At 42.9% G+C, this 26,637-nt stretch overlaps 1 protein-coding gene across 2 annotated transcripts in view; it reads right to left on the bottom strand.

The window, feature by feature from the left end:
* The window catches only part of SYN1 (synapsin I), a 56,813-nt gene extending 33,750 nt beyond the window's left edge, over nt 1-23,063 (bottom strand). Inside the window, exons 1-5 of one of the 2 annotated variants that reach the window (XM_004612884.2) lie at nt 22,479-23,063; nt 10,170-10,227; nt 9,977-10,068; nt 7,296-7,452; nt 7,050-7,139 (exon numbers count right to left, since the gene is read on the bottom strand). In XM_004612884.2, coding sequence (XP_004612941.1) covers nt 7,050-7,139; nt 7,296-7,452; nt 9,977-10,068; nt 10,170-10,227; nt 22,479-22,855 — 774 coding nt within the window. In that variant the 5' untranslated portion in view covers nt 22,856-23,063. The remainder of the gene's footprint in view (nt 1-7,049; nt 7,140-7,295; nt 7,453-9,976; nt 10,069-10,169; nt 10,228-22,478) is intronic. The other variant, XM_004612883.2, reaches the window with a different exon arrangement.
* Nucleotides 23,064-26,637: the final 3,574 nt, after the last annotated feature.

Raw genomic sequence — 26,637 nt, forward strand, 5'->3', positions numbered from 1 at the left:
GTATTCAATCCCTATCTCTACATGGTACTCTGAGAACCACTAGATGTAGTTCACCTGAACAATTTTTTTTTCTTTTTGGGTCACACCGGCAATGCACAGGGGTTATTCCTGGCTCTGCACTCAGGAATTAACCCTGATGGTGCTCAGGGGACCATATGGGATGCTGGGAATCAAACCCAGGTCGGCCGCGTGCAAAGCAAACGCCCTACCTGCTGTGCTATTGGTCCAGCCCCCTGAACAATTTTTTAAAAAATAAATAAAAAGAGGCTGGGAATGCCACTTAGCTCCCTTGCCTTGCACATATGCAAAGTTCTGGTACTTCAAAAAATAAAATAAAATAAGATATAAAAGGAAGAGGCCAGAAAGATAATACAGTGGGTGGAGAGATTTTCTTGCACTCATCCAAACCGGGTTCCATCCCAAGTACCCCATATGGTTCCCCAAGCATCACCAGGAGTGATCCCTGAGCACAGAGTAGGAACAAGCCCTGAGCATAGCTGGGTGTGTGTAGGATAACATTGGTTTGTTCATTCTGCCTTGCCACAGGGAGGTTATGTTTCTTGGGTTACTCCTATCACAGTGCTCCCATTCCTCTGTGTTTATTTGTAACCTCTTTTTTGTGCTCTGTTAATTTGTAAATATTGCTTTTCTCTTCTCCTTATGTCCTTTGCATAGTTAATTCAGAGCAATGTCCTTTTTGTATGGACACAGGAAGACAGTTAATGCTATACTTTTGTAACTTGGGAGTTAATTGACTCCAGATAATTTTACCTCCTGGACATCTGTTCTCTCGATCTAAGCCTCAGTTGCCCTTACTTCCTAGCACTCCAAAAGCAGGGACCCAACGAGGGACTGGATGGACCCAGGGCAAGCAGTGAGCTACTGTGGCATCGAAATGGGTCTTGGCCAAAGTGCCATAATACTTAACTATAAGTTAAGAGCATGGTCATGGACAAATTCTGTCATGATCCAAAAGACCCAGAAATAAGTCTTGAAAGAGATCATAATAAAGATTAGTGTGGACCCTGCTAGGGTTAGGAATCATTGATCTGACATGAGCACTGTAGTTCGAGTCCATGGCGAGATGTCCCCAGGAGCCACCCTACAAGCTTAATGTATAGCTTACTGTGTCCATACAAAATAACTAATGTTAAGAAGTAGAATTAAGATGTTTATTAAGTTATTGGACTAAGGAAAGGAGAAAAACACCTTAAGTGGTATTTTGCCTGTGAGCAAAGAAAGGGCTTTTGATATATTGATTTTGCTGCTGGAAGGGGATGTGGTGACTCTCCAGTGAGAGAGTTGGAGAGAGATGAGAGAGAACCAGGGCAGTGAGATGGAGCGCGGAGAGACTAGCAAGGGGAACAGAGGGAGGAGAATGTAGGGGAAGAAGGCAGGAGCAGGTGCATGGAGAGAACAGCGATACGGCTACGAAATGGAAGCGGAGAGATCAGCGGGAGAGACAGGAGGAGATGGGAATGAGGGGTAGTCTGAGACTAGAATGGGGAGCTTAGTGAGACTGGAATAGGCACAGGGGGAGAATTGAATAAACGGCAACTGATCATCAACCAGCTTGGCCCTCATTTCCTCCTTCATCTGCCCACGGCATCGACTGTACCAGTCGGGGAAGTGGCCTGAGTCCACTGAACAGGGGCGACGAGAAGGAGAACCACCGGGGCTTTCCCTAGCTGCCCTGGAGATTACACAGGTGTGGACACAACAACAAACAAAATATATAAATAAAAAGAAATATTAAGTCAGTCATCTTATATTATAAGAAGGAAAAGAAAAATAGACTAAGCCCAGGCCAGGAAGAAGGAAAGACATAGTCAACCTATACCTGTGGGGCGAGTGCATCAGCAGCCTGATGGTGCCTTCAGGCTTCCTGATAACCCCAAATTGCCGCTTTGCCTTTGGTCGGACCCAAAAACTTCGGGCCAAGTTTAGCAAGAAATTTAACGGCCAAAAGTTAGGTATGTGGGAACCATGCCCACAAACCACCTCCGGCTCAACTATATAAGTTCATTTATTGGCCTTATTTCAGAGATCCATAAATCTCAGAAGAGATCAAAAGCCACAGTTAATCTTAAACCCATACATGGCTGAACAGATCGGGGTAAATCAGAGGGGGTCGGGTTAGTCTGGTGCCCATTCAAGCAGAGCCACTGGCAGCCCCTTGCTTCCACAATCCAAAATTGCCGCTATATCTCTGGCCTGACTCCATGGTCTCAGGAGGGACCTCACCAAGATATAGCCTGCTGAAAATTCGGTCATGCGGGCTTTGTGACTGAAATCTCCAGGCTTTCTTGGAGTTGGGATGGGCTACCTCCAACAACATCCCAATAATCCTGGAAGTAGTGGCAGTCACCTCCATGAACCAACTCCAGTGCCACCATGTAAGCTCTACTACCGGCCTTGCTTCAGAGACCCAGAAATAAACCTTGAAAGAGATCAAAAGCCATAGTTAATCCTGGACATGCGCATGGCTGAACAGACTAGGCTAACTCAGAGGGGGGTGGGTTGGCTAGGGGCCTGCCCAAGCAGAGCCCTGGTAGCCACTTGCTTCCACAATCCAAAATCGCCTCCATATCCCTGGCCTGACTCCACCATCTCAGGATGGACCTCACCAAGATATAGTCTGCTGAAAATTCGGGTATGCAGGTTTTGTGACTGAAATCTCGGGGTTTTCTCAGGGTTTGGATGGGCTACCTCCCCCCACCTCCCTGTACTTCCAGAAGCCGCAGCAGACACGTCCACACCCCAAAGTGGCCACCCAATTGAAAAGCTACTCCAGCCTTACCATCCCTATAAAAGTACCAAATGCCCTGAACAAATACCATGATCTCTTAGCACCTGTATTGCAAGCCATAATGCACAAAAGGAAAAGAATAGAGAGGGAGAGCAAGAAGGAAAATGCCTCCCATAGAGGGAACTGGGGGTGAGAGTGGGGGGGATCGGGGGATGGTGGTAGGGAAACAGGGAACATTGGTGGTGGGAAATGTACACTGGTGGAGGAATGGGTGCTGGATCACTGTATGACTGAATCCCAATTATGAGCAGATTTGTAATGGTCTATCTCATGGATATTCAATTAAAAACATTTTTTAAAAAGTAATGTGGAGTTCATGCCAATTCAATCAGCCTAATCAGTGGCTGAATAAATAGCAGTACTCCTACATTTGAAAAATTGAGACACTTTTGGCTAAAGAACATAAAGAGAAAACTGTCACTGTCACTGTCATCCCATTGCTCATAGATTGGTTCGAGCAGGCACCAGTAACATCTCTCATTGTGAGACTTATTGTTACTGTTTGTTTTTGGCATATCCAATGATCAAAATCAGAGATAAAAGAAAAGACATAACTACTAACATAACATATATAAAAGAATTATAAGTAATAATATGGAATCAGGGGTAGAGCTCAAATAAATGGAGTACATTCTTTACCATCTGGAGTCTCAGTTTCAATTCCCAGTATTGCACACTCCCCTGAGCTCTTACAGGAATAGTCCTATGCATCACTGGGTGTGGCTCAAAAAACAAAACCAAATAAAAATATATAATACTGTAATCAAATGTATGGCAACCAATTAGAAAGCCAAAATGCAAGGAACAAATTACTACTACGTCACAAGGTACCAAAACTGATTCAAGAAGAAATGGAAACTTCGAGTAGACATATGTGTATATATATATATGTATATATATACATATATATGAAATTCTGCTAAACATTTTAAAAAAGAATTAACTCTAAGTTTTCACAAACTCTTATAAATATTAAAAGAGAAGCAATAATTGTCTAACCCATTCTGAGATATTGGTCTGATAGCAAAATCAAAATAAACATTAGTATAATATCTCTATGCATATAGATAGATACTATAACTCAAAACAAAATGAATTCCACTATACATGAAAAGGAAGATAAATCAAAACCAAGTAAGATTTAGCCCAGGAGGAATGGTGGTATGGCTAAGTGGCAAAGAGTAAGCCTTGCATATATGAGACCTAGTTTCAATCTAAGCACCAGTTTTCCCCACCCCGAACAGTTGAGGGATGCAAGTGTGGCTTCATTGGCATGGACATTAATCAATGTAATAAACCATGGTCATGTCAATAGGCATAAAAAGCATTTGACAATATCCACAATCCTTTCATGAATAAAGCACTCAAGCTAGGAATAGAAGGCAACATCTTCTCTTCAACACTTAGGTAGCAATTAATATACACCAGATGTACTGATCTAACCACTGTAATTCATTATCATCCAATTATCATACCAACTCTATGAAGCAAAAACTATTATTACCCATATTTTACAATGGTTAAGTCAAGGCATAGAGTATTTAAACATTGATTCTTATATAAGGCAGTTAATAATTTGTGGAGCGAGGATTCCATTTAGAGATTCTGGCTACAGAGACCATGCCTTTAACCAGCCAGCTATACTGTCCCTTATTTTCTCAAATTCTCTCAAAGAGTTATTCTCTCAAATGGTAGTAATGCTAAGCAAATTTTCCTGGGGCCCAGCAATAGAATGCCTACTTCGTGGGCATAAGACCATGAGTTCAATCCCCTTCAGCACCCCTAATGCTGAATGCAATTCTAGTGGCACTGCTCTTTTGATTTCTGGTATCCAGCAAAAATATGTGATTTCTGATACACCACAATCAATTATGTGCAAACATCACAACTAAAATGTGCAACCCTGGTGAGCATCTCAATTAAGTGTATATGTACAAGCACCACAAATGCGTGATTCCTCTCAATTACTGCAAACCAAAGTGTGTACAAGAATCATAACTAAAGTGTGCAACCCTGCCTGTTGCAACAACAACAAAGGAAAGGAGAGCAATGGGGAAAAAACCCATTTTCTTAAGAAATAATTATGACATCTGTAAGAAACTTGATTCACAACAATGTCAACTTATATCAGTGATCATAACATATAATACTAACAAGATTTTTAAATTAGTAGCAATGTTTAATAAACAAAGTTGATATTGGCTCAGTAGCACTGTAGCACTGTCGTCCTGTTGTTAATCTATTTGCTTGAGCAGGAACCAGTAATGTCTCCATTGTGAGACTTGTTGTTACTGTTTTTGGCATATTGAATATGCCACGGCTAGCTTGCCAGGCTCTGCTGTGCGTATTGATATTTATTGTAATTTAATTAACAAAGTGGTGACTTATTTATTATGTAACATTGGTAAAAATTAGAGCCAGAGAGATAGTTCAATGAGCTGAGTACATGCTTTGTATGCAGTGGGCCCACGTTCAATCCCCGGCATTCCATGGTTCCTCAATCACCATTGGGAGTAACCCCTGGAGCAAAGAGTCAGGAGTAGTCTCAGAATTGCTGGGGGTGGACCCATCCAAAATTTGTAAAATCAGATGATAAGTTGATTATATTAGTAACAATGATTTCACATCTGTTATTAAATTTAATTCATAACTGTACTGCTTATATTAGTAATCACAACTTTAACAATAGTAATTATTCGCAATATCAATGTGAGTACTAATAATAGTAACAAAAATTTATTTCCATAATTCTGAGATAACTTAAATATAGGTACAAGAAGTTTTAATAGGTACTCAGAAGTTTTGTACTGATTTGTATATTAGTAATAATTTGTGACAATATTTTATAGTGCACTTCATTTTTTTTTGCTTTTTGGGTCACACCTGATGATGCTCAGGGGTTACTCCTAGCTCTGAGCTCTGGAATTGTTCCTGGCGGTGCTCGGGGGACCATATGGGATGCTGGGAATTGAACCCGGGTCAGCCGTGTGCAAGGCAAACGCCCTACCTGCTGTACTATTGCTCCAGCCCCAATAATGCACTTCATTTTAAAATTTTTTAGTAGTTACAACTTAGTTCACAACTAATTGAAGGCATTAACTTATATTGATAATCTTAATTTGTAACACAGATAATAAATCACAATAAAGTTATAATGTTTGATATTATTTATGATAATATAATTTATATTATGAATTGTACTATACATTTTTTGTTTTGGGGGATCATATCTGGTAGTTAGCAGGGCTTACTCCTGGCTGTGTTCAAAGATCACTCCTGGTGGGGTTCAAGTGCTCCTGGTAGTGTTAGGGATCAAATCTGCATTGACCATGTACAAAACAAGCACTTTACTTGCTGTACTATTACTCTGAACACTAATTATTCAATAGTTTAAAAGGCACATATAATTTCTATTAAAGCCTAATTTGTAATATTTATATAATTTATAGTGACAATTATAATCTTAAGAGATACTAGTAATGATTATTCAATTTCTACTAGGAGTTATAATTTAATCCATAACATTGGTACTTAAAACTTATATCAGCAATAGCAACTTGCAATAATGGTGAAAATTTATAATAATATTAGTGATATATTTTGTAATAAAAATAAGCAACAGCTCAATTAATAGGAATCATGACCAATTTCATTTATGTAACATTGCTGCTGATAATTGTATGTTTTGTTTCTGGTTGTCGGGTGCAACAGGCAGTGCTCAGCACTTACTCCTGGTTCTATGCTCAAGGATCACTCCTGACTGCTTAGATGCTTAGGGACCATATGTGATAATACATATTGAATGCAGGTTGAGTGCATGCAAGGCAAGAGCCTTACCCACTGTACAATCTCTCTGGCCTGCTGCCAATAATTTTATTGACATTCTAAATCTGAATCATTGGTAATAGTTTTGGAATATTTTAAATTTATAACAATGAGTTGGTTTCTATATGTAATGTAATCTAATTCATTACAATGATTGTTGATTCCTATTAGAAATCAATTTTATTACTGGTGAGATGAGCTACTTTAATAACAGAATCAATTATTTCAATCACATTTGTAACCAGAGAAGTAAGTTATTAATGCTAATAAACTATCTTGAAAGCAATTTCATCCTCCATATGCATACACCGATTATACTCTGTTAACATACCATTGGTAACATGTCCATTGGCAATATTCTTGAAATGGGCATGATGCTTTTCCCTCCTGCCCACTCTACTATACCAAGACTCACCATCTCCTTGTGATTGGGATAGAAGGTCTGATCAATTAGAGGGAATTCTTCTGTCCCCAGTTTCTTGTGCAGCCGAACCATCTGGGCAAACTAGACAAGCAAGGAGAGCTGTGTTAACAAGTTCCTCAAGTCTTTGGGACCCTAAGCTTCCCAATTCCCTCAGTTTCCCCAAATCAAGCAGTGACTGAGCTCCCTCATGCATGCATTACTCCGTTGTTGGCCAATAGCACTCTTCCTATCACTTACCACCCAGGGCTTGTCACAGAAGTTGTAGACAGAATGCAAAGAGTTAACACTGGGGATTCCAGCATACTGCAGCCCGATGACTAAGCTTCGGTAGTCTCCATTCCGTGCCATGCTGAAGGCGTGCTGGCGGATCAGCACGAAGTCCGGCTTCAGAGACCTATGGTGGCAGAGGTAGGAGTACTGAGAGTCCACCCCCCTCCACCAGAACTGCCCACCATCCTTTGGATATAGACGAAGTTTCTAAATCTACACAGCTCCTAGAAATTGCAAAGTGGTTTCTCACCTCAGCCCACATGCACAAGCTGTTCCTCTGCCACAAGCACCCTTTCTCCAATCTCCATCTGCTGTCCCCCTTAAGCTTCTCCTACCTGCTTCTTGCCTCACGAAGGTCAGCTTGCAGTGCACCCAGTCCTGACACTTCTCGGTCACACTCTTTCAAGCTGTTGGCTGTCTTCAAAGTATGCTGCTGAGACTAAATTCCATCCCCAAACCCCACTCTTTAAGATACTTCCTCAGCCTAAAATATCCCCCTTGGGTTTTTTCCTGCAAATATCTCTCACACTACTGGTCTACGTGATCCAAATTGCAGATGCCACCACCATCCAACAATCCCACAGGGCTTTGTGGTTGTGTATTTTTTCTTAGGACAATTATATTTTACTTCCTTGTTACAGTAAGTAGGATGTAACCTTCATGTTAGCAGAGGGGGGAGTTTCTCTCTGTCTCTTCCTTCCTTCCCTCCCTTCTTCCTCCCTCAACCCTCTCTATTTCCATCCCTCCCGCCCTCCTTTTTTCTGTCTTTCTTTTTTCTTTCTTTTTTTCCCATGGTCTAATTTGTTCTTTCCTTTTTTCTTGGCTTGTTTTGTTCACTTCCTAGAGCACACAGAAGAGCTCCTGTTACACGTGGTGCTCAATAAATATTTGTCAAATGTAAAATGTTAGCAGCACCTAGCATGTAGTAGATGCTGAAGAACTGTACAGCAAATTAATAATTGAAAAGTTTGACTAGTGGTCTACTGGTATCCTTGGCTCATATTTGGCAGGAAACAACTGATAGCACTCAGGGGCTACTTCTGGTTCTGTGTTTGGGAGTTTCCATCCATGGTGTTTGGGAGACCATGCAGTGCTGGGTGTGGAACCCATTCTCCTGCATGCAAAGCATGCACTTAATGCTTTGAGTCATCTTTCTGACACTTTTTGGTTCTTTTTTGGTTGTGGTCGTGGGACTTGTACAATATCCATCAGTGCTCAGGGACTACTTCTGGTACCCCTGTTTCTGTGCTGAGAGTTACTCTTTGTGGTGCTCGGGTCACATGCAGTATCGGGGATCAAACTAGGATCGGTTCCATGCAATGCAATTACCTTTAACCCTTGTACTATCTTTCCTGACCATTTTTGGCTCTTTTTTTTTGGTTTTTGAGTCACACCCGGCAATGCACAGGGGTTACTCCTGGCTCATGCACTCAGGAATTACTCCTGGCAGTGCTCGGGGGACCATATGGGATGCTGGGAATGGAACCCGGGTTGGCCGTGTGAAAAGCAAACACCCTACCCGCTGTACTATTGCTCCAGCCCCTATTTTTGGCTCTTCTTAAGAAAACAAAACAATCTGCCCACATTCTGTGTTTATGATCTTTTAAAATTTAAATCCACTTGAATTCTAGCAGTGTATATATTTTAGGTATAGAGGTATGGAGAGAGAGTTCAACAGGCTGAAGCATACTTTGCATTCATTAGGCTCAGTTTTGATAACCTGCACTCTTGGTTTCCTGAGTACCCCTGGAAGTGATTCCTGATCATAGAGCCAGGACCTGTAAACCTCCAGGTGTTGTCCAAAAACAAATACAAGATTGATATGTACAATGTGTACATATCACATTGGATCTGTACATTATCCAATAGGGGATTTCATGGTGGTTTTTTGGTTGCTTGGGGGGTCATAACCAGTAGTGTTTGGGGATTACTCCTGAGTCTGTGCTAAGGGGTCACTCCCACTGATACTCAGGGTACCATGCAATACCAGGGATCGAACCTATGCAAAGCATGTACACAGCCTGTTTTACTATCTCTTGTGCTCTGATTTGATATTATTTATATTATAATATGATTGACATTATAGCATGTCACAATATCCTTTTTGTGGAAATAATTAAGATCAAGTTTCTTTAAAAGTTTAATGATTATGATACAATAGTGTTGTCTGTTTATATTAGATATTAAAGATGTAATTCCCTACAGTAAAAAGTTTAGACTTTTGACCATCTCACCTCTTTTCTCATCCCTAGCCCCTGATGAGCATTATTTTGCTTTTTCTTATGAGTCTGATTCTTTTATATTCCTCATATAAATGATATCAGAGTATACAAGGTCTTCAAATCGCATAACTGAATTCAATGTCACTGTACTAGGTAATAACCAAACAATAAAAACCAAATACTGGTCCACTTTGAAATGATACTATGCAAGGAGAACTTGCTTTGGTTTTGCATCCTTTCACTTGTCAGTTTCCAAGATCCTATCAATGATATTAAAGAATGATTTACTATATTTCTCTCTCTTTATCTCACTTAGTATTGGGTCTGCACGGTCTACCCGTCTTGCCACAAATTTCTCATTACTGAATATAAATTCCACTATCTTTATATCTCTACTATAAAACCAGGTAGCCTTTGTATACTCACCGTACAACCTTTACCCCATTCCGAAGAACTTCCATGTCCACAGAGAATCCACCATTAGCATGAGCCACAAGATTGAGATCAGAGAATTCAGCCTGGAAAGAAAAAAATCAGTCATTCACTCATATCCCATAAAAACTACCGCTCAGCTTGTAGTCTTAATAGTTGACCCCCAGGCCCACCTGCTCCAACTAACCTGTTCTACTTTAATGTCAATTTCTCCGTGGATCTTTTTCCCTTTGAAGTACTTCGCCCTGGAGAAGAAAAGTAGAGTGTACTCATCAATGCTCAAATCTCAGAAAGACAAAACCCAGGCCAGTCCTTAGACCCTCCTATTCCTCCAGAGCCACCAGAGGAACCACTGAATTCTTTATAATATAAATTCTTTATAATACTTGAAACACTTGGAAGAACTCAACTGTATGCTGTGAACAATTAACTCTCTAGTAATCCTCATGAAAATGTATAAATGTCAAAATCCATTGAAAACTGCAAGGCACGTTTTCAAATTAGATAGCAGGTGTTTCCTAGTCAGGTCTTCTCATCACAAGCTCTTATATATATTCTTTGAAAATATTCATAAAATGAGGAGTGTTTTGTAGATAGTAACATATGTGAAAGTGTGTGGAGGAAATGCTGAGACCATGATGGAGGGCAGGGGTCACTCTGGTGGAGACTGTGGGGTTGGAATACAGCATGTATAGAATCCTATTATGAACAGTATTATAAATCACTGTTTTTAAAATAAAATAAAACAAAAGTGTGTGGAGGTTTGTAAATGGTGATGGATTGTCAAAAGAACTTTACCAGGTGGTTTTCAACCATTTGGTAACTGTAGAACAACACTGGTCCAAGAACTGGCCATTGAAAACTACGGCTAGAGAATAAATATGTGTCACATATGCTTGGGTACTTCTCAGTCCCGGCTCTGCTTCTGCAGCTTGAAGTATCTCTCTGCTTTCTGGCTAACTCTTAAGGAAGAGCAAATTAACCACATCTGATTGTGCCCTGTAAGGGATGCAATAGTCATGGGTGGACAGCTGTATCAGGAAAGGAAAAGAGGGTTGATCAAGAAGGCTGGCTGCTCTAAAGAAGGTGAAGCCAGCAATGATGGAGTTAGGTGGGAATTTAGCTAAATGAGAGGGTGAATCCATCAGAGAGAAGAGGAGGCAGAGCAGCCATAGGCACATCACGAACTATTATGTCACTGTCCCTGAGTCCATCCCCATCTGGGCTCCATTTCCACTAGTCTCCTCCCCCAGGCTGTATTCCTAACTGAGAAGATTTTCCACAGACAGGAATTAATCCCCAATCAGGTTTCTGCTGATAAAGGAATAAGAGGTGGAGCCAATCCCAGGGTCACCCAAACATACAGAGTCAGAGTCTCCAACTCACACAACACAATGAGGAACGAGGCCATAGTGACTTCACTGACATGCGCCAAAGACCCAAAACGCAGCTATTTCCTTTCTTTCCCTCTATCCCTGCCTCCCTCCCTCCACATGTATATCTCTCTTGCACACACAAGCACACACACACTCACACACATATACATGCACACTCCATCACTGATCCAACACTGTTTCCCTACAAGTTGTAGAAGAGAATCTCTCTCAGAATTGTACTTTTCTTGTTTGGAGGTCACATCCAGATGTGCTCAGTTCTTACTCCTGGCTCTGTGCTCAGGGGTAATACCTGGGGGTATTTGGAGGGCCATATGCATTGCCAAAGATTGAAGATGGGTAAGCCACAAGCAAGGCAAGAGACTTGACTAATGTACACTCCCTCTGGCCCAAGTTGAACATTTTGCATCATCGCTAATTTTAAACCTTTTTGACTCTGGTAGATACTGTGGCACTGTGCTCAGCTGGCCTCTCAGGGCCAATGCACCCAGAAAACCAGCTGTTGACTGTTCACAGCTGTGTCCCACCAGCAATTGTCTTTTCCTGCAGAAATTGCCTTGACCAAGGTTATACTTACTTTGGGCATCCCATGGCTTATACTTGGCCCATGAGTGGAAACAAAGGGTAGCCTCTGTGCCTCAATGTGGATTGACAATGAAGCTCCAGAACTCCCCTGAGGTCTCTGACATGCTCTGTGTACTAGCCTTTTCCTTTGTCCAAGCCAAAAAAAAAACCCAATTCACCTTATAGTTATTGGGCCCAAAGTATTTCTCAGTAAATCTCCTGAATATAAATCTCTGCCTCAAAATCTGTTTCAAGAGAATTTTACCTAAAAGAGTGGGTCAGAGGGACCAAAACAATAGTACAGCGGGCAGCTGCTGGCCCTGTATGTGGCTTGCCTGGGTGTGATCCATGGCACCCTATATGGTTCCCCGAGCTCCTTCAGGAGTGATGTCTGAGCACAGAGCCAGTAGTAAGTTCTGAGAACCACTGGGTGTGGCCCAAAACCAAAACCAAACCAACAAAACCACAATGGGTCAGAGAATTAAGATTACAAAAAAAAAGAAGATTCTGATGCAATTCCGAAGCTGAGTGACTCAGCAGTTAATAGGAATTGAACAGTCATCTTTGGTAGGAGGTGGACCCAGATAGTCTATGACATGTTATAGAAACACAGCTACATCAATTCAAAGCTCTGAAGCAGGTCTGGGCCAGAATGCAAGTGGAATGTGACATGAGCCATATGATCTAGCAGATCCCATGACACTTGAGATATCTGTAGTGGGAAAAGTTGTGATGGGCAGTTTATTCTCCTAAGTGGGAGAATTACAATGAAGGGTTTTTTTGGAGCAGAAGTAATTTTTACTGACAGTGGATTTTAATGACATATTGGTAGAAGGGAATGCACCAGCTGGTGACATATCCCTGGTACTTAAGAGGTATGAGGGAAATGGTAGCCAGATTTGAGTCTCTATTCACTAAATGCCACCGATTATCTGAAGATCTAACCTAGAGGTTATTAGCCACCAATTCAAGGCAAAGTGAGAAAGCCAGAGAATTTTCTTGATTGCCATTAATTAAATCACCTGCAGCCAGAGGCTAGCCAGAGGGAAGAATTAGGATTAGCATTTCATTGCAATTGTAGTCAAGCATCAGAGAAGGTTGAATTTTTATGCTTGAAACATTTCATATGCCATGCTTAGGGCCCTCACAGAAAATATGTGGGACCTGTCTGGAAAGATGCATGGAACACTATGAACATACAAACAAACCTGAACCTACTGAGTCTGCAGAACTAACTCATTCCTCCTTGTTATAATGGAGTATAGGCCTTCTCTCTGCCTGAATATAAGGAAGAGGTTTTGAAAAAACAAGATGCCTTATAAGATAACACTTGTCCTTTTCAGAACCTATTGCCTTTTCCCCTTTCAGTGACCAGATGAATATCAAAGTCAAATCCTAGGACATGACTAGAGGGAGTCTAAGTTAGCAAAGGTAGGTAGGAGGAATAACATACAGAATCATCAGAAGCAACTGGAGTGTTCTCTCTCTTACTCTTCTGTATATATGTACACAGAGGAAAGTATACATGAAAATATACATGAAACTGGATCCTGAAGACAATGTATCAAGACGGTGAAGCATGAAATTAGAGCACTCTTCTTCCAGGATTCAGAACTTAAAATTCTGGCAATGACCCTAAGTGATGATGCTGACACACTGCTGGGATGACTCATGGAAGCTTAGAGAAAACAATGAGCTGCACTAAATTAAGCAGAAATGCCAGAACTCTCATGACAAATGGAGGAAAGTATCAAAGGGCTGAGAGAAGCAGACATGTTTCACAGTAGATATATTGCTTACATCTGGAAAGCCCACAGGAAGACCATGTTCTATGGCAAGGCTCAGGGGGATACATATAACTTGCAAAATCAATAACAAATATGCTGGCAAGAGTGGCCCCAGGCAGGTTGAGAAGCAATAGCAAGAAAGTAATAAATGAAGTCCTGGGTCATGTACAGTAGGTAGAGTGGTCCACAGATTTTCCAGGGACGACTTTCCCAGTTCAAAAGTGAATACGAGGGGCTGGAGCGATAGCACAGCAGGTAGGGCGTTTGCTTTGCATGTGGCCGACCCAGGTTCGAATCCCAGCATCCCATATGGTCCCCTGAGCACCGCCAGGGGTAATTCCTGAGTGCAGAGCCAGGAGTAATCCCTGTGCATCGCCTGGTGTGACCCAAAAAGAAAAAAAAAGTGAATACGATTGGAATGGATATACCTGTAACTGTCAGGACACCTGCATGTGTTCCTTGACCTGGGAGGTAAGATCTTATGGGCTGGCAAAGTCCAAATTGATCCTCTGAAATTAAACTCCCTCCTTCCCAATCAAAACAGTAAGTCAATGGCTATATTCTATATATCCCATAGGTTATGATGATTAATGGTACCCTGAAAGATCTCAAGAATTTAGGGGTGTTAGTGCTATCAAAGCTCTATTGAATTAAACAGTCCAGCCACTGAGGAGACTGGATAGATTCTGGAGAATGTGTGTAGAATCCTTCAAGTAAAAGCAAATAATAGCTCAACGGTTTGAAGCTGCTGTACCGGACATGTAGCCACTGCTAGAGCAAATTAAAAGCCCCCAGTATGAGAAGTGCTTATAAAGTTAGTGAATGCATTCTTTTCTACTTTTTTCTCAGAAAATAGGATCAGAAATATGGGACTGGCAATAATACTTGTACATGGTCTCCCCACAGAACTATATCTTTCTCCCATGTGTCACAGTTTAAAAAGACATAGAACATCAGGACATGGAATTTTACACTACACTACTATACTGATTACACCATATTGATTATGCAAGATAAGTAAGACAAGGTTAGCACACTGCCTTGATAAGAATCATGCATTCAGAGGCTGTAGCAATAGAATAGCAGGTAGATCTCTTGCCTTGCATACAGTTGACCGGGGTTGATACCTGTTACCACATATGGTCCCCAAGCCCACCAGGAGTGATCCTTGAGCACCACTGGGTGTGGCCCCCAAATAATAATAATTAATAATAATAAGGTTTAAAAATTGTGCACTCCAGATAGGGGGTAATCAACACTGCAAAGTTCAGGAATCTGCCACATTAGTACAATCTTGGGGCCAGAAAATAGTATAGCAAGTAAGGTGCTTGCCTTGCACATGGCTGACCTGCCACCCTATCTTCCACCAAACCCACAAAAGTGATCCCTGAGCCCAGTGCAAGGAGTAAACCCTGTGCATTTCCAGGTGTGGTCCAAAAACAACAAAACGTCTTTAAGGATAAGTAGTCTGGGGCTGTGACAGGACAATTTCTCCAAAGAATGGGGCAAAGTATTGTGTTTTACATCTTCCACCATGTAAACAAAAGCACAACACCTGATAAACTTCAGATTCTTTTTTGTTATTGTTGTTTTTATGGAGGGGGCCATACCCAGCAGTGGTGCTCAGGGAACCATAAGGATGCTGGGGATCAAACCCAGACTGGCTGTGTGCAAAGCAAGCACCCTACAGGCTGTACTATCTCTCTGGCCCCAGGCTTCTTCAGAATCTGGAGGCAGCATATTCCACACCTGCAAATGTTCTGACCCATATTTAAGGCGACACTTAGTACTGCCAGGTCTGGATGGGGGCCAGAGTAGAAAAAGATTCTACAGTAAGTCTAGTCTGTGATGTAAGCAATTCTTCCACTCAAATCATATGATCCAAGAAGGTTTATAATATTGGCAGTGTTAGTCATGGGAAAAATCCTACCTTGGGTTTTCAGAGTTTTTATGTCACCTACAGCAGAGAATTATATACCTTTTGAGAAACAAATCCTGGTATAGTACTGGGCCATGAGTAAGTCAAAATGCTTGATCATGGGACATCATGTGACTATGAACCCAAAAGTGCACATTACAAGCTGGGTCCTGCCAGGTTTGCCAAGTAATAAAGCCACATAGGTACAGCAATCAGGATCAAGTCCATGCAAGGTCAAGCAAGTTGCCTCAGCAGGCAGCCCAGGTGCCCATGGAACCCACACTGTTATGTCACTGCCTCTCTCTGTGCAGAATTAAAGGCGACTCTTCAACTGGCTAATGAAGGGAAAAATACCTAAGTTCAGCGGGTTTGATTTTTTTGTATTTCACAAGTAATTTGGTTCTGTGCATGGTTACACAACTGTACTGTTTGGGTGGACTTGAAAGACTCCTGATGAACAGAGCTTTGGGCAGTGAATCTGGTCATTGACTTGGTATGTAAGGAGAGATGACCCATGATTAGAATATATATTTATTTGCTGCTGGACGGTAGGGAATGGCTTAGCTGACTGATCAAAAGCCTTGAGGGAAAAAACATGGAAGACGAGGACAAGAGATCTGGGACAGAGAAATGTGGGTAGACATATGGAAGTGGGCAAAACGTGAGGAGTGAATATTTTTATATTTTGTGCTAACACCCACTAGTCAGCATCCAAGTGGCACGAAACAACCAGGTAGATGGAATGAGTCAGCCAGATGATGTCAGCCAGTCTCTCAAATCAGCTACCCCAGTGCAAATATACAGACACGTAAAAGAGAGAGCATGAGTAGCAAAACTAGAGGTTATGTATAGTTCCTGCAGCATTACTGCTAACCCTCCAATCTGCCAGCAACAGAGACCAAGCTGGTGGTGTCAGTAGTGGGAAGTCAGTATGGATGACACAGTACCATTCGTCAAGAAGACCTACTTGCCACTTTGTGGCAAGCTGCCTTTACTGGGCCTCTTTCACACTGGAAAGAGTCATGATTCACTCTGACTGGAAGTTCTAAATATGGGTTTGCATTTCCTGACTTCAGGTCCTTAATCAGCCCCACTGTCTAAGGCTTGCACAACATTTAATCAATTGGTATGGGATCCTGTATAACATCATACCACCAACCTATGGATCATTTTTCAGTAAAAGTGGTGCAGAAAAAGACCCATCACCATGAAGTCTACTAATGACATTGCAAACCACAACACCAAGAAGCTGCTAATCTGACAGTGATGGAACAATTTTGTGCAGCACAGTTGTAATCCAAGATTGGAGGTTATGGAGTGAAAGAATAGGGCACCATCCTTCAAAACAAGATATACACCATAAATCAATGGCTTGAGCTCCTAACAGGAGCAGAAGATGGGTCTAGGAACTCAGAACTTAAAATGGGAGTGGCCCTGCTCACCATCAATCTCAGTGACTCAGTTTTTGAATGAGTTTTCTCAGGGCTCAGCAAGGTTATAGGTCCTGTTTGTCCAAGGGGAAGCACTGCCACTTGGGAACACAGTAAGACCTCATTTCATAAGCTGTGTCTGCCACCCAAAAACTTCAGGTTTCACATGCCAGTGGACATGAAAAGGAGTCATTGTCTCAGCAGGGGTGCCCGGTCCTGATCATCAAGAGATAGGGGCAGTGTTACACAGTGAGGACAAGGAAGACTATGGAGTAATGGTGATCATCATTGGTTATCTTTGCTCAATTGTGACAGCAAATGTGACAGGCATAGCCACAGTTTGAGAAGGGCCAAGAGACCAAGAGCTCAGCGGTCACTAAATCACTAGATCACTCACCAGATAAGCCACTGAGACCAACAGTTACTGGTGGAGGGTGATGAACTTGATAATTTAAATAATAGAGGAATGAGACTATGAATATCATTTATGGCATTTAAATCAACAGACTCAGTTGAGGCAGATCTACAATGCAAGAGGTTGTAGGTCATCCCACTAAGTCTGCTATTACCAGATGAAGTGAACTTACTCTAGGAAGCAAGTAAATGAAAGCACTGCAAAGGGGCGCCTGTGAGCTGCACTCGATCCCCAGTGCTCTCCTTCAGATCTTCAGATCCCATTTATGGGAATATCTACTGCTGAAGCACATCTACTGCTGAAGGCACATAGTGCCTTCCCTCTTTGCCAACTGTCCTCTGAAGTAGGCATTTGTCTTCCCAAAGGGTCAATCTGAAACCAATGATTAAGCAGGAATACAAAAGCCTGACCTCAACTGGGACAATGCCAAAGGGTCATTCCTGCTCCAGGACTCCCCAGAGGATTGACTGAGGCCTTAGTTGTGGCTGCATCATAGCTCACCCTTTCCCTTTGCCAAAATTTGCTTCTCCCACTCCTCCCCCACAACAGGTGCTGTTCCCAAGAGCTCTCCCAAGAAATCTGCATACAAGTCTCAGAGTCTCAGGGTCTGCTTCTGGAAGTCTAAGAAAAGAAGCCACAATAAGAAATATAGTTTATATAATCCACGATGCACATATTTATATAATAGCCATCCAATATATGTAATATGTTATATAAGACACATATGCTATAAGAAAATGTACTATATGTCTTAATATATAACATGCACTATACTGCACATTACATATTATGTATCTGTATCTGGAATATGTAGGAGAATGCATATAAGTAAATATATAAACACAATTAGAATGAAAATTTCAGTAAATAATCACCCTTGCATGGAAGTTGATACTTCCTATTATATTTCATGAATTAAAAAGCACATACATGTAATATATTTAACATAAAACCATTATATACAAATGTGTTAGAATCAGCCAATATAACACACAGTGAATATTATTATATTTATTATAGGAGAAACAGTTTTCTAGATAAAAAATTCTATTTACTATGTACAATATACTCTGTTCATTTCTCTCCTCATTTACCTTACTTCAAGAAGAAAATGGCATTCTGGCCACAAGTCAATAAGTGGCCCACAGTTTGAAAAACATTGACTGCATTACCTCTAAAAAGAGGAAATGAAAACTCAATTCATAATCTACCATTTTAAACCATAGAAGATTTTGTACCCAAGAAGGAATGAGTTGCCAAGTTTGGTGAGAGAGGCGCTAGATTGTACTCAATTGTATATTTCATTACAGACTTTGCACAACACCCTTATTTGAGGCCCAAATTCCTGAAGTTTGCATGGTTCTGAATATCTGCAAAATAGTGATGCAAAGATCTCTGTTCCCTGCACTGAGCCTGGTGAACATGGGCTCTTCATTTTTGTTCATCCCACCTGACTATAATAGACACTACATAACTCATTGCTATGTAGACTTGAGAGAAAAGTCTAGAGCAGCTTCTGGGATAAAGAGGGGATTCTGGGATCAGAAGGAGATGAGAAGAAGCTTTCACTGAATTTGGCAAGGGCTCAATAAGTGCTTGCTGTACACATTAGAAGGAAAGATGGAACACAGTAGAGTTGTGACTTGGAAAGATTCTTATCTTGTCAGTATTCTGCAAATAGCTAAAAATACTGGGTGAATGAAGGGATTTTAAAAGCAGCAAATAACCTTCCCGGAGAGCTGGAATAGAGAAGGGATGTCTAAAGCAAGGTGATTAGCACTATACAGCAAAGGCTTTAATTAAGGCTTATTGGCTTCAATGAAGCAACTTAGCCTGGAAGATGCCTTCTATATAAGGAAACTTCTGTCAGGAATGTTAGTGTTCCTGAAGGAATTACATAGCATGTGTTTAATAAATATTTTATGGATTGATGGAGAAAAGAGGAAGGTGGTTGTTTGAACACAAAACGTAAAATGTTAATGAATAAATTTCAGATTCATTGGGAGTGAAAGGAAGTTAGGGAGGCAGCTACCAAACAGGTGAATGAATACAGTTGGTGCACAGATTAGAGCAGGTGCACATTAAGAGATTTCTCGATTGTGTGATGTGAAAGGTAGGATGGAGACTGTTTGAATGGGAAATTAGGGCTACAAGAGCGGGTATGAGAAGAGGCTTTGAATATTAAATTCTTAAAGTATACAATAAGTGCTTATTAAACAAGTACACCTTTGAAAATGGGAGGATCTATATGGCAGATGGGACTGCAGGCAAGAAAAAGTGAAGTAGGGGCTCCTTCCACTATACAGAAGTGATTAATAAATGTCTCACATATGGAAAATAATGCAATAAATTTTGTGGAATAAATAAATGTTCTAAATAGAGAGGAAGGCTGCTGGGTAAGGGCTTCTGTTTGGAGGGGCGATACAGCCAGTAAAGAGCTGATACTCAAGTGCCATCGTGATAGTTCAGTGAGTAGGGTGCTTGCCTTTCACACAGCTGACCTGGGTTTGATCCCCAGCATCCAAAATGGTCCCCAAGAACCATTTGGAGTGATTCCTGGGTTCAAAGTCAGGAGTAATCCCCAAGTACTACCAGTTGTGACTCCAAGACCCCCTCAAAAGAGCTGATACTCTGTAAGTTTGGGCTGAAGTAAATTTTGGAATTTCAAACTTTCTGACTTGAAAAAGATGCCTATTACACTTACCTGAAAAAAGAAGGTTCATTTTATATAATAGATACTCAAAAATGTTTCCTGGATTAAATAGAAGAAAGATCCTTTGGAGTAGGGATTTAAGATTGGGAGAGGAAATCATAGTGGCACTGGAGGGAGTGTAAAAAGGGGTAACCTTCATAAACTAGGCTCTGTATTTCTCAAAGGAAAAGTGCCTAGAGAGATATATCACTATTGGTGCAGATTCTCCTACAGGTAGTGAAGGAGAGTGTTCTCCCTACACACAACAGGCACCACTTCATCTATATCTATATCTATATCTATATCTATATCTATATCTATATCTACATCTATGTGTATATATAGTTTTAAACCAGATGTGGAAAATATATGTATATATAATATACGGATATAAATATACATATATATGAATGACATCCGGTGGTGCTCAAGGCTTACTCCTGGCTCTGTAGTCAAGGATTACTCTTGGTGATGCCAGATATGGAACCCCAGACACTCACATGTGAAGTAAGTGTCCTACCTGCTATGGCTCAGGCAACAGTTCAACTATTCTTAATAGTTCTATTAGAAGAAAAGAATTTGGGGGTTTGGGGAGCCAAAGACGTAGTTCAGCAGTAGACCGCTTGCCTTGTGTTGTGAGTCTCTCTGTTCCATACCTGGTACTGAAAAGAGAAAAAAGGTCTTTGGGGAGGAGGTATGATCACAGCGCACACAGAAGGCATTCCATATATGCTTGCAGAAACCATGGCTCACAGGAACCCTTCAGGAAAAGTCTTATGAGCAAAGGTAATTAGAATTGAGAACTTGGAAGGCATGAAAAAATGTTCTCTAAAAGAAAAGGTCTTTGGGGAGGGGGTGCTAGGGATGGGCATAAAACAACTGGATCCTTCAGAGGAAAAGTCTTTGGGGAAGGGCAACAGGGATACAAAAACTTGATATATGTACTGTTGATTATCCATTTGCAGGAGGAAAGGCTTTGTGGAAAGGTACAGAGCCAGGCATACAGCAGGTGCTCCAAAAATGCTCCAAGGAGTGGTTATAAAGAAAAGGTCTTTTATTGAAATGGTGCATACAGGAAATACTGGATTTCTGATCACTGTATTACTTGAAGGCAAAGGCATTCATGCAGTGTCTACATTTGGGTCATGCAGAAAGTGAACCCACGCAGATTGAAGCCACTGGTGGTAAAGGCATTGGGGCCAAAAATATCAGGGGATAGGGTAAAGATCAGGCACTCAAGAAATGCTTGCTAAATACACTAGGGGAAAGAGTCTTTAGGGAAAGCTCACTGAGCAGGCAATTAATAAATGACATTTGGGTTCACCAAAGGAAAGTTTTTTAAAGAAAAATATCTCAAGAATGGGGGGTACCCCAACCCTTTGGGTGTTGTGGTTTTCAGTAGAGTAACTGTACCTCACAGTGATTCACTAATAAAATTATTTTTAAAAAGAATGGGGGGTAAAAAGGAGGCAATCAATACATGCTTTCTAGATCCATCGTAGGAAAAGGATTCCAGGGAGGCAGTCTGAAGATGAGTCACACACAGAAGGTTCAAAAATGCTCATGGCACTCATTTGGGGAAAATTACATGCTTGAGAAAGGGGCCTAGGGATGGCACTTCAAACATACTTCCTAGATTCTTTGGAGAAATAAACCCTTGGGGTGGGGGCTAGGGGGCATCTAGAAGGCATTCAAATAAAGCCTCACAGGATTCATGAAAGGCATTGCTTTGGGGGAGATGCTGGGGTGGGATACACAGCAGGCACTCAATGTTTACTTGATAGTTTAAAAGGTCGTTGAGAGGATTGGGGTGGGGCACACAGCACATTCTTGATACATGCTCACAAGCTCTGTTAGAAGACCTTAGGGCAAGAGGTAAGAGGCACAAGACACAAATCAAGCTATCAGTGAAATTTTCACAACATTCATGGAAGCCAAAGGCCCTGGGGAAGGGCTCCCTGGTGAGGCACAGTGCAGGAACTTGATAAATGCTTCTGAGATGTCTGGAGGACAGGGCCTTTGGGGTGAGGGTTGAGAGGAGGCATTATGTCCTGGAAGGCTCACAGGTAATAAAATGAAAGCTTTGGGCAAGGACGTAAACAGCATGTGCCAGATGACTGCCCCCCTGTATGGATGGAAAGCGGGAGAGGAGGAGGATAGGAAGGGGAACCACGGGAGGGGGGCTGCCAAGGGCGGGGCACACAGGAAGCACCCAGCAAAATAATTTAAAGGAAGAGGGTTTGGGAGAGGGGCTACGTTCTGAGCACACGGGAAGACGTCCATGGTAAACGCTTACCAGTCCGTGTGGGGCTCATCGATGACCAGCAGCACCTTGGCGGCGGCACCCCCGCGGCCTGCGCCCCCAGAGCCTCCGCCCACCTGCTCGCTGAAGGTGGCGGCGGCCGCCGCTGTGGTCTGCTTGACTGCGTTGGACAGAGACGAGAAGAAGCCACCGCCCCCCGAGGAGCTAGGGCTAGGGGCGGCCGGGGAGGCCACAGGGGCGGCCACGGAGGCCCTCTCAGCAGAGCCGGTGGCGGGACCGGGCGTGGCTCCAGGGCTGGGGGCAGAGGGCGGCGGCGGGGGCGGCTGAGGGCGCTGCAGGTCTGTCATGTACCCATTTGGCAGATTGGCCATGAAGTTGCTGTCCGACAGGCGGCGCCGCAGGTAGTTCATGGTTGCGGCGTGGGGCAGGGGGTCTTCGGAGCAGTCTGGTCTGAAGCCGCGGGGGCGGACCGCGCGGGGCCCAGGAGCCCAGCGGTGCTCTCGGGCACGATGCTACTCTCCGGCTGCCCGCTGCAGACTGAGGCAGAGCAGAGTCGCCGCCGCCGCAGCGCGGATGGTCGCGCCCGGGCCCCCCTATATTGAGCCCTACATGGTGCGGTCCGACTGGGCCGGCGGCGGCGCGGACGCGACCAAGGAGACCTGGAAGGGGAGTTTGCGGAGCAACGGCCAGTGACGTCAACGCGCCTTCAGTGCTCGGGTGGCGGTGGCGCGCGCTGTCTGGCGGGGGCGAAGGCGCTGTCCGCGGTGCTGAAGTCTGCAGTGCGCACGCGTCACGCCGCATCCTGGTTCCCTTCCCCCGCTCTGATGTGGGATGCGCAATCGGGGGCGGGGGGTACGGGGGCAGGGGTTAGTTCTGGAGGTCGAACGGTGGTCCATCAAGTCTCTCACCCTCCCCTGTGCTGGTCTTCACGCCCACTGACACTAATAAACAAGACTCTGCGGTTACTCGGATTCCTGTATTGAAGTTGACCACAGAAGGCATTGGGGGTGGAGGCGAGGGCTGGAGTAGGAGGGGGGTCGAAATGGAGGCATACCCTGAGACACAGAAGTAGAGAAATAACCCCTTATGGGCGATGGGTGTTTTGGTGGGGGAGTCACACGCACAGTGCTGCAGGGAGATCATCTTCCAAGCCACATAGGCTCAGCTAGGCAGAGGTGAGTGTGCGGGGGTGGTGCAGACAGCATCAGACAGGCGGAGGTGGACACTTTAGCGAGATACACACCATTATCCTGGATGGTAGGTGACCTGAAAGCGCAGAGAAAATGGCACATATATGGAAATACATGTAGACCTCCCCCCAAAGAAACACATGGACTCATAAATAGGGAGCAATTACCCCAGGGTAATATAAAACATGCAGGTATTCCAACGTGAGTAAAAAGCCTACACCTACACAGATACCCAAGGGAACTCACACAAGAGCATGTATATCCAGACAAAATGCATAACTACAGATAATCATGGACAAAGCTAGATCTGCCACGTAGAGAAATTTCCTGATGCTCTAGCTTTGGTGTGTGTTCATCTCACACAGCCAATTGCTACACACATACACAACTAATGCATACACTCCTTCCTACCTTGCACAGAGCTCAAAATCATGGCACCACCTGCTATTATCATTGCTCATAACTATACCTGCTGCACATATTGTAGGGTATAAACACAATAGGTGCCAAATAATGCTGATCATGAGATTGGGGATGTATCTGAGTGGAAGATCGTTTGCCTTGCTTATAAGACACTCTGACTTCAATCCACAGCACTGAAAACAAATAATGCTTGCCATATAAGCAAAGAACTTTTATGGTCTGGGCAGAGGTGGACTGTGGGAACCATCCTATCGGTTCCTGTAAGGATCTAACCACAATGAAAGCACAAATCCACTTAAAAATAATGTGCTGGCAGACTGAATCCACTGTTAATCTGAGATGTTTAAAAGCAAGCACTGTCTCATACAATCCTCACCATTTTATTGGGTGGGTAATATAATTCCTATTTTGCAGACAAGGGAAACCAAGAATTATAATTCATCCCCAAAGGGACATGCTAATTTTATAATTCCAGAGTATGTGTAAAAAGAGTGAGTGGGATTGTGACAGGGATATAATTGAACAGATCCATGGTAAGAGAAAATAGTGAACCAAGAGAGGTGAAAGAAAGTAAGAAATAGGCATATTTTGGAATCTTTTCTGTCTGCACCTGCAGAATTTTCAATAATTGTCCCCATATCTATTTGTTCATTCTTTATTCATTACTTAGAATATTGTTGTATTTAAACTAGGTATCTTTTAAAACAAGTGATCTGGGGGCTGGAGCGATAGCACAGTGGGTAGGGCATTTGCCTTGCACGCAGCCAACACGGGTATGAATCCCAAAGAGGAATCGAAAGAGCATCCCATATGGTCCCCTGAGCATCGCCAGGAGTAATTCCTGAGTGCAGAGCCAGGAGCAACCCCTGTGCATCGCCGGGTGTGACCCAAAAAAAACCCCAACCCACACGTGATCTGTAGACAATAGTTCTTGTATTCAAATGGGGTGTCATCAAACCTTTGAGAAAGGGGCTTACCAGCCCTTGGACTTGGCTTAGCTCATCTGTAAAAATGATCAAATGATTGCACCCAACTCTAAGAAGGGAAGGGAAGGAAACTTTTATATTTTTTAATGTACTGTGATTCCTTCCAGGAATGTTATTCCACCACTTAAAGATCCTCTTTGGTCAAGGTTTAGAGAAAACGACCTTTCCCAAGACTCAGAGTCCACCTTCTTGTCCCTTAGGTTCCAACAATTCCCAAGACCAATGCCAAACCATTCTCATTTTCCCCTTTCATCTCAGCTCCAGCCCATACCTCTATGCATTTGCTTTAGCCATTCCTTCTGCCTCCTGAGGCCTTGGCATTGCTCATCTCAGTGTTTCTCAGAAATGGATTTCCATGTGTATCCTTACTAATGTTTCAATGCATGTGCTGCTCTTCTTCATCTTCTTTATCTGTGTCAGGATCTGAACCCAAGTCCCATGCAAAGAAAGCAAGTACTTTACCGCAGAGTCACACTAAATTATATGCTTCTGCTTTTGGCTCAGTAACTAAAGCAATCAAATTGTACTGAATCTAGGGTGCCTTCTCTGGGGAATGGGAATGGCTTCAGATTCTTAGACCTTTCTGATTTTTTTCTGGGAACCAAAAGTAGAGCTTAGGAATCTGTCTTCAGACTACCTATTCTCAGAGGACCCTTTTCCAGGGCCCTTTCCCCTCGTGTTTGTGGCCCTGGTATCATTCACTATCCAGGTGGCTTAATTAATGAAAATTGATTTTTGGTTGAGTTCTCTGCAGACAAGTGAAGATTTCCCCCCCCAAGGAGTATTTCAATTCCCTGAAGCAGGGGTAAAGCTCCTCTGCTCTGAACTCAATCTTCTCCAGAAGGAATGAGTATAAGTGAGCAATGACTCTAAAATACATACCAACATATGTTCATAGCAAAGTGCTACACACATTTCACTTGTATCACTTGTTTTCCCGTTGATCTTTGATTTGCCCAAGTGGGCACCAGTAACATCTCCATTTGTCCCTGCCGCTTGCTAGTGTAGCCCCATGATATCTGCTTGCTCCAGGAACAGGAGGAGCCCGAAACAGCTCCTTCAGGGCTTTGACGAAGAATTCTGATCATCTCGGTGGTGGGTGGCCATGCCGAGGTCTTTTGAAGTCCCGTGGAATCCAGTCGGTAACAGCTCTAGTCCAGCGGTCATCTCTGAATCGCATTACATGTCTGGCCTATCTGATTTTTGATGTCTTGGCAAACAAGACAGTGTCCCTGATTCTTGACCGTCGACGGAGGTTGGAACTCCGGATTCCTTCTCTCATTTGAGTGAGATGTGATACTCCTAGCATAGCTCTTTCGATTCCTCTTTGGGATACCCGAATAGCGTTCTCATCCTGTTTGCATAGGGCCCAGGTCTCTGAGGTGTACGTTAGTGCAGGAAGAACAGTGGAATCGAAAAGATGTGCCTGGAGTCAGAGGTCCTTCGTCCTCTTAACGACTTCTTTGATGCTCCTGAAGGTGTTCCACGCTGCTCCCTTCCTCCTGTGCAGTTCTGACGCCAAGACGTTCCTCATGTTGAGTTGTCGACCCAGGTACACATAGCTGCTGCATTCGAAGATGTTCGTTCCACTGA

This window comes from Sorex araneus, chromosome X, assembly GCF_027595985.1.
Source record: "Sorex araneus isolate mSorAra2 chromosome X, mSorAra2.pri, whole genome shotgun sequence".
Lineage (NCBI taxonomy): Eukaryota > Metazoa > Chordata > Mammalia > Eulipotyphla > Soricidae > Sorex > Sorex araneus.